Here is a 14,415-nt window from a genome sequence, read left to right on the forward strand (position 1 = left end):
CTTAATCCTTATTGCAAAGTTGTCCTTATATTTTGTTAAGCTGTGCCATTTGAATAGGCATGCACGGGCATGCCCATACATTTTGTATGTGCATGTACTCGAATATATAATTGTTTTAATGATGTTATCCATGATCATTTATGGAATGGGCAGTGCAGTTATTATGAGATTTACTTCAACAGTAAATTGTTCGTTTCATTAGACCATTTAGAAAGTTGAGTCGATCCTTGTCCAAGACATAGCCAGGTACGATCACGTAAATTCATGCTGGTAATAATAATTGCATGCCATTAAAAGGTAAAGGAGGAGCAAGGTTCAGTAGATAGGAAATGTATTCAAATTTGGAGTTACTTTGCGATCTATCCTACCCTGCCATCTAAATGAGCTGGAGAATCAAAGACAAAAAGTTTTGCCATCAGCTACCAGCACAGAGAACTTCCATCACCCGTTTGCACTGACTAAATACCTACGGACTGCATATAAGTCCACAGTGCTGCTTAATGCAGGGAAGCCCACCGACTTGCGAGTGTATACCTGGGCTGTGGGGGGAGGGCAGAGGCCTGCCCAAAGTAATCCCAGAGGAAGAGGTGGTGCTGGTTTTGAAGGTTTTGGACTTGTCTCCTTCGCTGCTACTGCCTCTGGTGCTTTGGGCCGGATCCTTTTTTAAAAAGGAAGGAACAAACGGGACACAAACAGATAAGTATCTGCAGAGTAAAGGGAGTGAAGCACAGAGAACTCAATGAAACGGACCTCATTCATTAAATCCACATTTGATCAGACTGGAGGTGAAGTTCACATATGAGCCTTTTTTGCAAACACGCTTGTATTTGTGATTTATGTTATTTGAATTTGTTCTTTGGTACAATCAAAGTGTACATGTATGTTGTCCAATTAATGGCTGATCAGAGTGTACTCATGATTAGGAAAACGGATGAATAGCACACAACACTAGATGCATACAGAAATCCTTATAATCAAAGGAGGAAGCCTTTCTCACGGTAAGTCACTGAATTCCTTTCATCAATACATTCAAACAGGGGTGTAAAGAATGCTCAGTAAGGCACACAGCAAGAGCATCGAACACAACCAAAGTATCAAAATACCAGTACCAATTTGGGTGCCGTTAAAAGTACTTTTTTGTATTATACCCTGTGGAAAGTATTCTGAAAATGCGACTGGCTAGATCCAACCTGCAAGAGAGCAAGATATTCTCAACAGCATCAATGAAGAGAAGAACAAGAACAATTTTTATTTGTCACACAGCACACCACACTACAACACATGCTTGCACACACATGCTTTGGATGGTGGCCGGTGACATTTAACCCATCCTGGCTTGTCCTTCCTCCGGGGCCACAGCCAGGAGCAGTGGGCAGCATATGTGGACGCGTGAACATGCAAACTCCACACAGAAAGGCTCCTATTTGGGAGATAACCCGCCGGAGCACGGAGCCAACAGCACTCCAGGCGGGAATCAAACCCAGGACCTTCTTGCTGTGGGGCAGCAGTGCAATGCACTGCGCCACCGTGCCACACTATAAATAAATAAATTGGCCAAAAATAGACCAAAATATATTCTAAATGGTTAAAATGAATGAACAGCTTGACTAAATATGTGAAGCAATTTTTTTGTTGAGCAAGACATGCTTTTTATACCATACTTCCGTTCTGTGAAAGTAAATGGCAGAGTTATTCCAATAGTATGGAATCAATGTCATTCCCGGACAAAGTGCATCCAAAGGCAAGTTGGTACTTCTTACGGCCATTACACACCTGGCACGACCTTATTGCAATGTATTTGCATGACAATAGTATTTACAAATGTATATGCGGTCATTGAAACCCTGTTTATCAATGAAGGAATTTCGCTCAGCACAATTCTTTTTTGGGGTAAGCAAGAGTGAAGAGGAGGGTCTACAGGACAGTAGTGAGACCAGCTACAGTATGTTGTACGGTTTAGAGGCGGTGGCGCTGACAAAAAGGCAGGTGGCTGAACTGGAGGTGGCAGAGTTGAGGATGTTGAGATTTTCATTGGGAGTGACAAGGATGGACAGGGTTAAGAATGAGGACATTAAAGGGACAGCTCAGGTGGGACAATTTGGTGAAAAAGTGAGACAGGCGTGATTGAGATGGTTTAGGACATGTGTGTAGGGGAGATGAGAGTTACATTGGGAGAAGGATGCTGAGGATGGAGCGGCCAGGTAAAAGGACAAGCGGAAGGCCAAAAAGAAGGTTTATGGATGTGGTCAGGGAGGACATGCAGGCGGTTGGTGTAAGGGAGGAAGATGCGCAGAACAGAAGCTATTGGAGGCGGATGATCCGCTGTGGCCACCCCTAACGGGAGCAGCCGGAAGATGAATCTGTACACATCTAAGCAATCAGTTTGTTGACAACCTCACACAACATGAAACGAGGCGGACATATGTCCTTTACGACAAAAAGGATAACATCTATAAAACTATATTTATTTTATGTATTTTTAGCCAACTTTGGCTTTTTATTATAGGGTGCAGTGAAGAGAGACAAACTATTCGGGTAAAGAGAGGTAGAGACACACAGAAAATGACCAAAACTATACTCATAAAAGAAGAATAAACCGAATGTCAAGGTCAGTGTTGTTTGATCTCATACAGTGAGCGCTTGATATTGTGATACTTTGTGTAGTACAATATTGAGTAAAGTATTTATTTATACCTTGTAATGTGACGAATCCTTGTAAGAATTTGCGTGCAAAATCAAATTCTTTACAGACAACATGAGATGCAGATGCAGAACAATTTGCAATATTTAACTCCAGTATATTTCCTCAGGTGCTATACACTGACTTGTTTTGCATTGTATTTTTACACTGTTTGGTTCCAAGAAGAAAATACACATTGAGAAGACATCAATTGAAAACATATACAATGTCATAGATTGGTTTCAGCTGTATAAATAATCAAAACATTAGTGAGCGCTGCATTCATAAGGCATTTTTGTTTCATTGCTGTCTATGAAGTGAGTCCAGGACACTATGCAGATACTGTATATAGTAGGGCTTAGCTCATGATCATATTCTACACACAATCTATGGATGTTATGGTTGTCACTTATGGTTTTCAATATAATTTTACTAAAAATGAAATTCATAATGCAAAATTCCAGATTGGTTAGATTCCTTATATTATAAGTTAAATAAGAAATAACTATCCTGACCTCCCTGAACAGCAGAAGCCCACCGAGTCTGTGAGTGTTTAAAAAATAATTAACCATTAGATAAAACACCAGAAGGGGAGACAGGAGAAGCTGAAACTTCTTGGTTTTGAGTTTATTTAATGAGGTAATGAGGGAACGGACATATTGAACAGACATCCATACCCTTTCTCAGACCACATCCATTAGGAGTTGTGGTCTTGGAAAGGGCAGCTTTCTACCAAACAAACTGTAACCATTATGCAAAGCAATGACTGGCATGTTAATTTTTGTCAAAGTCATTGTTTTCTTTTTGTAAGTTATGGCCACAAATTTGGTTAAAAATACATTTTGGTCGACAGAAATGGACGAGTGTAACCCATTTGTGAAGGTTTAAAGGTAAGTGAAATCTGTAGGACCTTTGTTCCTTAAGAAGCAATAACTATATGAAATAATAAAGAATAATAGTTCAAGTATCGTCTTCTTTCTTTTCTTAATCTTTGAGAGAAACAGATTAAAAAAATAAATAAAAACCCTTAACTATATCCGGTCAAAAGCAGACTCTGAAAAAATTATCCATGCATTCATAACAAGTAGATTAGACTACTGTAATGGCCTATTCACCGGCCTCCCAAAATCAGCTGTGCAGAGGCTACAGTTGATCCAAAATGCAGCTGCACGCGTTCTCACTGGGACAAAGAAGTACACCTGTTCTCACATCTCTATATTGGCTCCCTGTCAAAACTAGAATTGATTTTAAGATTCTGCTCCTTGTAGATAAAGCTAGAAATGGCCTTGCACCTCAGTATATAAAATAAATGCTTATTATACACGAACCACCAAGAACTCTCAGGTCGACAGGCAGTGGTCTTTTAACTATCCCTCTTACCAACTCTAAAGCATGAGAGGCTGCCTTCTGTATCTATGCCCCAAGTAAATGGAACACCCTACCGAGGAACCTGAGAGAGACCCCCCACACTGAATACTTTTAAAAGCAGGTTAAAAACTTATGACTGACTGACGTGTCTGTCTGTCTTGTCTTGTCTGTCTGTGTTGCTGCTGCTAACCTTATAGCTAAACTTAACCCTCGCTTACCTTATAGCTTAAATTAAACATCTCTAACCTTATACCTCAACTTAACTGTCTCTAACCTGAATGACTTTGGGTTGCTGTTGTCTTTTTTGCTGTTGTTTTTTGTTGTTACTGCTGGAGTTGATGTTGCTGATGCTGTCTGTTGTTGTTTTGTGGCTGCTGCTGCTGCTATTTCTGTTGCTGTTGTTGTTGTTGTTTCTGTTGTGATATTACAGTGAGAGGATCATAAGAAGGGTGTGTTTTCGGAGAGAGAGAATCAAAACGATCTCCCTCCCGAGGTCTGAATGAAAACTTGACCCGTAATTTAGGGACGCTAATCAAAGGACCGTAACTGGATTAAGATGAGCTGGTGTACACAGTTGAAATTTCCGTTTCCGGTGAGGGCTGCCACTTCTGGTTCCGGTGACGTCTTCGCTTGTGCGCTGCTGCTGCTGGTTTAGTCGCCACTGGTGTTGTCGTTGGTGCTGCTATTTTTATACCTTAACTGGCATTGTCGTTGCTGGTGCTAACCTAATACCTAAACTTAACCATCTCTGACCTTATTCCTTAACTTAACCATCTCGAACATTATACCTAAACATAACAATCCCTAAACTTAACCATCTCTAACCTTATACCCTAATTTAGACATCTCTAACCTTCATCCTGAACTAAACCATTTCTAAGATCTCTAACCTGAGTGATTTTTCTAGTTTCCACTTCTGGTTCTGGTAAGGTCTTTGCGTGTGCGCTGCTGTCTGTTGTTTTTCTGTTGTTGTTGCTGCTGGTGATGCTGTTGTGCTGCAGCTGCTATTTCTGTTGCTGTTGTTGTTTCTGTTGTGTCATTACAGTTATAAGATCATAAGAAGGGTGTGTTTTCGGAGAGAGAGAGTCAAAAGGATCTCCCTCCCGAGGTCAGACTTAAAACTTGATCTGTAACTTATGGATGCTAATTAAAGGACTGTGACTGGATTAAGATGAGATGGTGCACACAGTTGAAATTTCCTTTTCCGGTGAGGGCTACCACTTCCGGTTCCGGTGAAGTCTTTGCTGTGCGTTACTTCATTGAGATGAGATGGTACACACTGCTGACTCAATACAGATGAGATTTCTGGTTCTGGTGAGAGCTACCACTTGGGTTCAAGTGACATCTTCGCTTGTGCACTGTTGCTGCTACTGTTGCTGCTGCTGTTGTTTTTGTTGCTGCTATTGTCTGCTGCTGGTATTGGTACACAACATCTCTAACCTTATACCTCAACTTAACCATCTCTAACCTGAGTGACTTTTCCGGTTCCAGTGAGAACTACCACTTCCGGTTCTGGTGACGTCTTTGCGTGTTGTTGCTGCTCTTGTTGTTTTCTGTTGCTGATGCTGTTGTCACTACTGTGGTTGGAGTCGTTGATTATTATTGTTGATTTTGTTGTCTTTGTTGCTTTTGTTGTTGCTGTTGTTTCAGGGGCATTCTTTTGTAATGACCAGCTGACAACTATGTTCTCCCTTTCTTTTTTGTATTCCTTTGTAAAGTGCATTGTGTTGCCCTGGTATGAAATGAGCTTCATAAATAAAGTGTGACTTGACTTGACTTAACTGTTTCCCCGACTATAACCTTAGGAATAGGGACTGACCCAGTCATGTTCAATGTCAATAAATAGCTGTTTTGAAGTAGGTAGACTACAATAACTACAATAGTGGCATGAACAAATAAGAATTAAATTGTGAATCACAGTTATTTGTATGACAATTCATCGTCAACTAAATTTTCATGATCTTGACAGCCCCAAATTCAGCCCTGAACTGACCTTTTAGTGTGGCTGAAAGAAGTACAACAAACACACAATTCAGCTTTGGGCGAGCCTCAAATACCTCTCCTCCGTTAAAACTTTTAGACGGCGGGATATAAAAATGCCTTACGATTGCAGCGACAAGATTTAGGTGCGCACAGCAGGAACAAGGCTGTAGCGTGGATAGGGGAACTCACCAGAGATGGGAAAAAGGTGTGAGCCATGGTAAGTTTCTCTACCTTGTCATGGAGTGAAAAGGTACCATGCGAGCCCGCAGGGCGGAAGTAGTTGCGCACCCGCAGCTGGCCCAGATTGGCCACAATGACACGCGGCGAGCGTGAGCTCTCTGGGATCAGGAGCACCGGCGCGCCTGCCTCAATGTCCAGGAGCACTCTGGAGGTCCTCTGAGGGTGCTCACGTACCTGACCAGCGACAGGAGGAAAATAAAAGAAAAAATAATTTAATAATAACTAATAAGTGTGATGTGAGCTAAAAGATTTTAGAACACATTGATATCCACTGTTCAGTGGAACATCAGTAATTGATTAGAAAACATCATGGGTAGTGGAATTACTTTTATGGTATCAAAACATTCTGTAGTTCGGTTATGCCTAAAGGATAGGTTCACCATTTTTCAACCAACGTACTGCTCGATGCAGCAGCCTTGGGCCTCATTCAGCAATATATGCGTAAAAATGCTAATTGAACCATTGATCTATCACAGTAAATGGATCCTGGTTATCTCTTCTTAAGCAATATCCTCTAATTAATATGCTACTGTAAATATGCCATTGTCACACCTGCTTGGAGATCTACACTCACCGGCCACTTTATTACGTACACCTGTTCAATTGCTTGTTAACACAAATAGATAATCAGCCAATCACATGGCAGCAACTCATTGCATTTAGGCATGTAGACATGGTGAGGATGACTTGCTTAAGCTCAAACCGAGCATCAGAAGGGGGAAGAAAGGGGATTTAAGTTACTTTGAATGTGGCATGGTTGTTTGTGCTACACGGGCCTGTCTGAGTATTTAAGAAACTGCTGACCTACTGGAATTTTCACACACAACCATCTCTAGGGTTTACAGAGAATGGTTTGAAAAAGAGAAAATATTCAGTGAGCGGCAGTTGTGTGGACGAAAATGCCTTGTTGATGTCAGATGAGAATGGACAGACTGGTTAGATGATAGAAAGGCAACAGTAACTCAAATAACCACTCGTTACAACCAAGTTAAACAGAATACCATCTCTGAATGCACAACACGTCGAACCTTCAAGCAGATGGGCTACAGAAGCAGAAGACCACTCCGGGTGCCACTCCTGTCAGCTAAGAACAGGAAACTGAGGCTACAATTCGCACAAGGCTCACCTGGTTTGCCTCGTTGCCTGGTTTGATGAGTCTCGATTTCAGCTGCGACATTCAGATGGTAGGGTCAGAATTGGTGTAAACAACATGAAACCATGGCTCCATCCTGCCTTGTATCAAGGGTTCAGGCTGGTGGTGGTGGTGTAATGGTGTGGGGGATATTTGCTTGGCACACTTTGGGCCCCTTAGTACCAATTGAGCATAGTTTAAATGCCACAGCATACATGGGTATTGTTTCTGACAATGTCCATCCCTTTATGACCACAGTGTACCCAGCTTCTGATGGCTACTTCCAGCAGGATAATGCACCATGTCACAAAGCTCAAATCATCTCAAACTGGTTTCTTGAACATGACAATGAGTTCACTGTACTCCAATGGCCTCCACAGTCACCAGATCTCAATCCAATAGAGCACCTTTGGGATGTGGTGGAACGGGAGATTCGCATCATGGATGTGCAGCCGACAAATCTGCAGCAATCTAGCAGATGCTATCATGTCAATATGGACCAAAATCTCTGAGGAATGTTTCCAACACCTTGTTGACTATGACATGAAGAATTAAGGCAGTTCTGAAGTCAAAAGGGGTCCAACCCGGTACTAGCAAGGTGTACCTAATAAAGTGGCCGGTGAGCGTATGTGGATCCCTTATAACCTGCGTGTGCAAAGTCCCAATGGCATGTAGAATGGAGTTGTGGTATGTTGATGGTAGCTAATCATGATTTTTACCTATACCGTTTTTACGCCAAAATTAGTGGGTATCCACAGGAATGGTGTCAATCACCTATTTTTATTGGGTAAATCCCCGCGGATTAACCCAATAAAAATAGGTGATTGACACCTTTCCCATTGCCAGAGTGGTGGAGTATGCCTTTCTTTCTTTTCCCTGGTATGTTACATTCAATGTCACATACTGGAAAAGGGGCATGGCCTGGTTCCAGTGTGATTGGGAAAAACAGTAGAGTTACTATGCCAGCATCAGCCCGGTGCGCGCAGCTTGGGGCGGTGCTGTAGCCCCTCGGGGAGCGAGAGAGTTCTCCACTGCAGTCCCCACGGAGTGGTGCCCACAGAGTGGTCCCCACACTCAAAATATTTTATGGTCCCACATGCAGGGATAAAAGTCAATAACTTCTGATTTTGGATTCAAAAATCGGATATGCAATTATCTAATGATACACCGATATCCCTGTCTATTTATGCGCTAACGTCTGGAACTTCAACGTGCATCACATTGGGCCGGTAAAGGGGCGGAAATTTGCGTGTCTACCCAGGTGTCATTTCCATCAGAGCCGATCGGAGCAGGATGTAACTGGGTGTAACCTCACTCACTAATGACAAATTCCAGACGTTAGCAGGTGTTTCTGGGTTTTTGGTGCAGTGGGAAATTCTAACATGGCAATTATATTTAGTTTGAGTTCAGCTATATCTCTTTCTAGGACTCTGGGATGTGATGTGTGTGTATGCACAGGGCAATTCGAATTTTGTTAGTAAGAACAAATTCAAGAATGAACGTAAATTCCACATTCTTGAATTTGTGCCACGCACTGTTCATGAATGAGCCCCACTGTGCTTAAATGCAGTTCAACTGGACAAATGTTTAATTCCTCGAACACAATTCTTCTGCGGAAGATGATACATATCTGAAATCTCACTGCAATATTACCCCCCCCCCCCCTTTCTTTTGGACTCTTTGGGGTACCACTCACAGCTTGGCCCTCCATGGCTGCCCTTTGCCTGCCCAGGACATCTTGGAGCTGGGTGAAGTGTTGAATAAAAGCTACCACCTCTGCCTGGAAGCGCTGCGTGTGCACATACTGCACCGAGGCCATCTGAAGGGCCACCTTGATGTCGCATTCCCTTTCCATGAGAGGGTCGGGATCACCATACCTAGTTGGACCATAAAAAGGGAAAGGGGATAAATAAAAATTAAAAAAATCTATGTTAGTTAGTCCATGTTTGGATGAATTTGTTACAGCTATTAATTATCAAGCATGCTCACCGTCAAACAGACCTCTTATACTGAAATATGTTATTGGAAGCTGTTTTCATACTGTGCATTATTTTTGCTGCCGTCTGTTGATGCACCTCATTCATGATCTCTTTACAAAAATTTTAAGTGAAACTCCAGTTTTTGGGGAAATTCACCCTTTGTCTATTTGACCCAGATTCAGATGAGAAGGTCAATATCAATTACAACTAGCCCAGCTCCTGTGAGATTAGGGAAATACACCTTCCAGGATCTCACTTTATTAGCTTCACAGGTAATAATCATGGATGGATAAATCATTTAAAAATAGTTAAAAATAGCTAGACGCTGGAAGGTAGTGCCATGGAGAAAGAGTCTTCGATTCTTTATCAAAAAAGGCAGCAGTCGAGGCGGAGTTGAGTTCTTAGGTAGACCTTTATTACAGAGTAACAAGGGCTGAGCTGGTTTGCAGAACAACTGATTTTTTCCAGACTCAACCTAAACATTTTATACATTCAAGTTGGTCCTTCTTATCTTTTCCGGCCAGGTCCTTCCTATGTTTCTCCATAGTTGTCTTTGTAAGATGCTGGTTTCCCCTCTCTTGCTTCTTGGACCCACCCTATTGTCATCTCTTCAGTCTATATTGGTGGCATATATAAGCTAAATATATTTAAGTAAAATTAGACTGAGCCACCCTAAATTACATCCTGTTTTTCACCCATACATTCTGTTTTTCCACCCTTACGTTTGCTTGGAATACATGTCAGACAGAATGGTACACGTTACTGCTTTTGGTTTACCTTATATGTGAGTATAAATGTATACTATAGCAGTTGGTTTGTTTGCATTCCAGAGCTAGTCACCAGTTAGTGCAGCTAGCCTTAGCTTAGTAGTCAGGCAGGAAACGTTTGTAGCATCGCTAGGTAAATATATTTGTGAGGACGAACATAAAACAAAAGACGACAAACAAAAGTGTGGCAATCGGCTAAATTTGCAATTTTGTGCAGTAATATAGTAGGAATCAGGAAAGATTGACAGCTCGAGCAAATAATGCAGGAATCACCTGAAATTGTCTGTTAACTTTAGCTATCCTAAGATTGGAAATTCCTCCAGGCTATGAACACCAAAACAGACCAGCAAGCACAACTGACCAATTGCGTCCCTAGATTAAGATCATAGGAGCAAGGCATGCTTAAATGGGTAAACCTACTTGTGAATGTTGAAAACCAAGGCTTCCCCTCCCCGCGTGGTGAAGCGCTCTCGGTAGAGGTCGCCATGAGGGGTCAGGTCACTCAGGGACAAACTTCCCAGACTGCCTTGCAATGACAGGTCACCGTCTGAAGCATTTGACATAAAAAAGTGAGCTATTACATGCATATTCAAAGTTTGTGCTTGGGAATTGGTATGCATGATGAGTATTGCAAGAAACCAAATTAGTTGAATACAAACCAAGCATTTCCAGGTGAGTGGATAATATGGAAACACTGGCTTTAGCGAGCTCATTGGTTTTCTTATTCAGCACGAGAGAGAGTGAATGAACCTAATAAAAACATTTTTAAAAGAAATTAAAATAACATACACATGACAGACTTTGTAGGATGTGCAACCTGTTATTAAATTGAATCTGAAAGACAGAACAGTTAAGCATGGGCTAAACTCAACACTCCAAAGAAAAACAAAAATGTACATGTAGGATTTAACGATTCCACAAAGTCAACAAAAAGCCTTAAGTGATTAAAAATAAGTCCCTTGTCTTTTGATTCAAGTTGGTCCAAATCCTTCACCCATTCTGTTGTATGAAGGGTCCCAGTATGGATAGAAAGAATGTGAAATCTGTCTCACCTGTTAATTGACATCTGAAAGTATCTCCATAAAAGAATAACTAAATCAGGTTTGCCCCCCAGGTCTGAATATAGAAAAAAATAAACCAATGTGTATTACACTATGTGTATTTATTATTTTCAGAGTTAATTTAAGAATAGATTTCTTAAAGATCATCGATCAAAGAAATTATTAAAGATCATAATTCAAAATCTTTTTTTTTTTTTTCTTTAAACAAAATCAACTATCAGGGCGTGTATTAGTTCAGCTGCTGGAAATTTCAACATTCAACCCTATAAAATCCACGTAACTATTATGACATGCGGGTATATCTGTTGCAGAATTCTGTAGGATTGTAGAGAGTAAATCTTCCACCTGCTCTCTTGAATCCATCAGGCGTATATCTTTTTTTAAGGGTTTTTCGATAGTGTCTCAAACTCCGCAATGGCACCGTCTAGGTGTAGGAAACAAGCCCAAGCCCACTGAGTGAGCGATATTGGTATTTTCTTTTTTTATTGCTTGAAGTAGATCAAGAAAAATTGACTAAGACAAGAGAAATAATGATCCTGAATTTTAGAGGTCCCAGTGCATTTAGGCCGAGGGTAAATGTGTTAGAGGAATCGATTGACAGGAATTGTTTGAGAATTGTTTGTAGTTGTTTAAGACTAATAATTCCAGACCAATAATTTGGGAGAAATAATGATCAAAAATTATTTGCTGCGTATTATCCTGAAGAGTCACTATTTATTGTGTCGTGTCTTATTTAAGTATACATTTTTCAAACAATCTTCTATAAATCAACAATCTTCAAAATTTTTAATTAATTAAACATTTTAAACTGATAGCTAGCTAGCTCTTCAACCTCAGGAGTGGGACAGAGCGAAACCGTCTTACTTATGTTCATGTTTTTCGTTTTATACATGTAAGAAACTCGGAAATAAATCTAAATCTAAAATAAAAACACACTGAGCGTTCCTCTGCATCTCTTCTACATCTCTTCTACATGGCGAAGTCGCCATTCACTGTGGCGCTAGCTCAGTGAATGTATATGGCCAATCCAGATCCATAAGTGGCAAGAAAATGGATGGATACTAGAAATAGTTCAAAAATAGTTCAATAGATAAATAATTGGAGAAATGGTCATCGAAAATCATTTCCTGAGGAATGATTTGTGTACCTCTCTCATTCTTTAAAGCACTTGCCCTCGTCTATAAAAAGTGCTTTAAATATGAACTGATGAAAAACTTTTGAAAAACCTTGATATAGATAGATATCAAATAATTACTCTAATAAAACCCCTCAATGAAATTCCACTTGCCGAGTACTGCTCACCAACATCAAAAAAGGTCATTCAATTCAATTCACTCACTAGTATATGTTGACTAGTCATCATTGATTCTAATTTCCAACCTTAAGGTCCAGCCTAGTGTTGACCACTTCCGTTGCCTCATCCATCTCAACATCTGGCTCGTACAGAGGGTGCCCCTGAACATGCTGGGGTGAGCTGATGGGGACTTTCACTGCGTGGTTGTTGGCGGTGGAGCCCACGCCAAAGAAGTCGAGGATGACCACCCAGGTCTGCAGCGTGATGAGAACGTCCAGGCAGTTGAAGTCCACATCCATGCTCCTGCTTACACCACCGTAGCGGGATTTAAACTCTGGGTGGCGTCGGTCAACCAGCAGGACATTGATGTGTACTAGCGAGTCGTCAAAGTCGGGTGGTGGGTGCGGCGAGGGTGTGTGACGGGTGGGGGACGGAGGCGGAGTTGTGGGGCAGGGTTGACCCTCCTGGGCCTTGTTCCGGTTGGGAGCTGGAGCGGTACTGGGGTGCCTCTGGTAGAGCTGGAAAACATTCTGGGCCTCCTCCATGTGTGCAGGCAGCGAGCGGGGCATGGCCGGATAGAGGGCGTTGGACGAAGACGGACAGCTCTGGGACAGGTACTCCTTGGGGCTGAAGGTGGAGGGCTTGGGGGCCCCGCGGGACACCATGAGGTGCTTGTACTTGGACTCTGGGTTCTGCTCCAGCAGATCTTCCATGAGCAGCGAGCGCAGGGCAAGCTGGACAGCCAGCAGGTTGGGGTGATCTTTGGTGAAGTCCCCCTCCAGGTCCTGGAAGCGCAGACTGACTAAGCCCTGAGAACCCTGAGTAAGGTCGGCGCTGAGCTGGACATGGAGCTCTGCCACACGGAAGGTGGCCCTCACCTGTGTGAAGGATGGCAGCTGGAAGGACGGGTTATGAGACTGCAGTGGTGAAGGGGAGGAGAGGGAGGAGTGCTGCATACGGTTGATATGCGGACGGTCCCTGGCGAAAAGCCCTCCCTGGGGGTCCGGGAAGTGATGGGGTTTGGAGGATGAAGGGGTGGGCGGTGGAGGGGTAGGGGGCTGGCTGGGCGTGGCCCGCTCCTTTTCGATCAGAGAGAGGTTGTCCAATGTCTGGAGGACCTGCTCATACACAGGCTTGCACAGGAACACCTGTTGCAACAAGGTCAAATATTTTAAAAAGTAGACAATCTTTTACCTTTATTATTTAAATGTTTTTATAATTCTTTGTTGTCTACTTTGTTTGCAAGATTAATAAACCAGAAGAATCTATTGATGTTGAGTATTACTTTGAAAGCTTATTTTGCAGTAGTTCAAAACAAATCATTTTAGACTAATAATTTTGATTTTCCTAAATGAACTGAAATTAGTGTAATATCTATTTTTATAAATGAAATGCCTTTTATGTCTTTTGTAAGGCACTTTGAATTGACTGTGTATGAATTGTGCTATACAAGTAAACAAGTGTTGCTTACATGACCCTTCTTCAATCAAGGCCGTTGATAAAAAAAGCTGCAACAAAAACTCCCTTGCCTTATTTTTGTCTGTGTTGGTAGTGTGTTGTACCTGGACAGGATTGACGAATTTGCCCTCAACCCGCAGTAAACCAGTGCTCTGGTAGGGCTCATCTGTTGTGAGAAAAGTGAACTGGGCCCCTTCATCGATCGGAACTTTCTCAAGCGTGAACTGAATGGTGGAGTCTTTTAATATATGAAATGCTAATTTAAGAAGAAAAAAAAATATTTCACTATAAATTGAAAAGAACTTTGTGGAAAGGCAATATATCTATGAAAATGGAATGGGGGTGGGTGGGTTGATGTGTTGTGAATTATTGTGTCTAAAATTATTGTGTGTAAAAAAAATTGTGTTCTTAATCTCAAGTTCATGTCTTGCACTTGCAAATGTGTGCTTGAGT

The 14,415-nt window shown here is 41.8% G+C and overlaps 1 protein-coding gene across 1 annotated transcript in view; it reads right to left on the minus strand.

Moving 5' to 3' along the window:
- The window catches only part of vps13d (vacuolar protein sorting 13 homolog D), a gene marked incomplete at its 5' end in the record, with an annotated part of 162,155 nt that overhangs the window by 102,908 nt on the left and 44,832 nt on the right, over positions 1 to 14,415 (minus strand). Inside the window, 7 exons of the mRNA XM_080015368.1 lie at positions 535 to 658; positions 6,221 to 6,445; positions 9,100 to 9,280; positions 10,570 to 10,696; positions 10,809 to 10,899; positions 12,591 to 13,652; positions 14,067 to 14,218. Of these exons, the coding sequence (XP_079871494.1) occupies positions 535 to 658; positions 6,221 to 6,445; positions 9,100 to 9,280; positions 10,570 to 10,696; positions 10,809 to 10,899; positions 12,591 to 13,652; positions 14,067 to 14,218 (1,962 nt within the window). The remainder of the gene's footprint in view (positions 1 to 534; positions 659 to 6,220; positions 6,446 to 9,099; positions 9,281 to 10,569; positions 10,697 to 10,808; positions 10,900 to 12,590; positions 13,653 to 14,066; positions 14,219 to 14,415) is intronic.

This window comes from Zeus faber (genome assembly GCF_960531495.2).
Source record: "Zeus faber genome assembly, chromosome: 15".
Taxonomy (NCBI): Eukaryota; Metazoa; Chordata; class Actinopteri; order Zeiformes; family Zeidae; genus Zeus; species Zeus faber.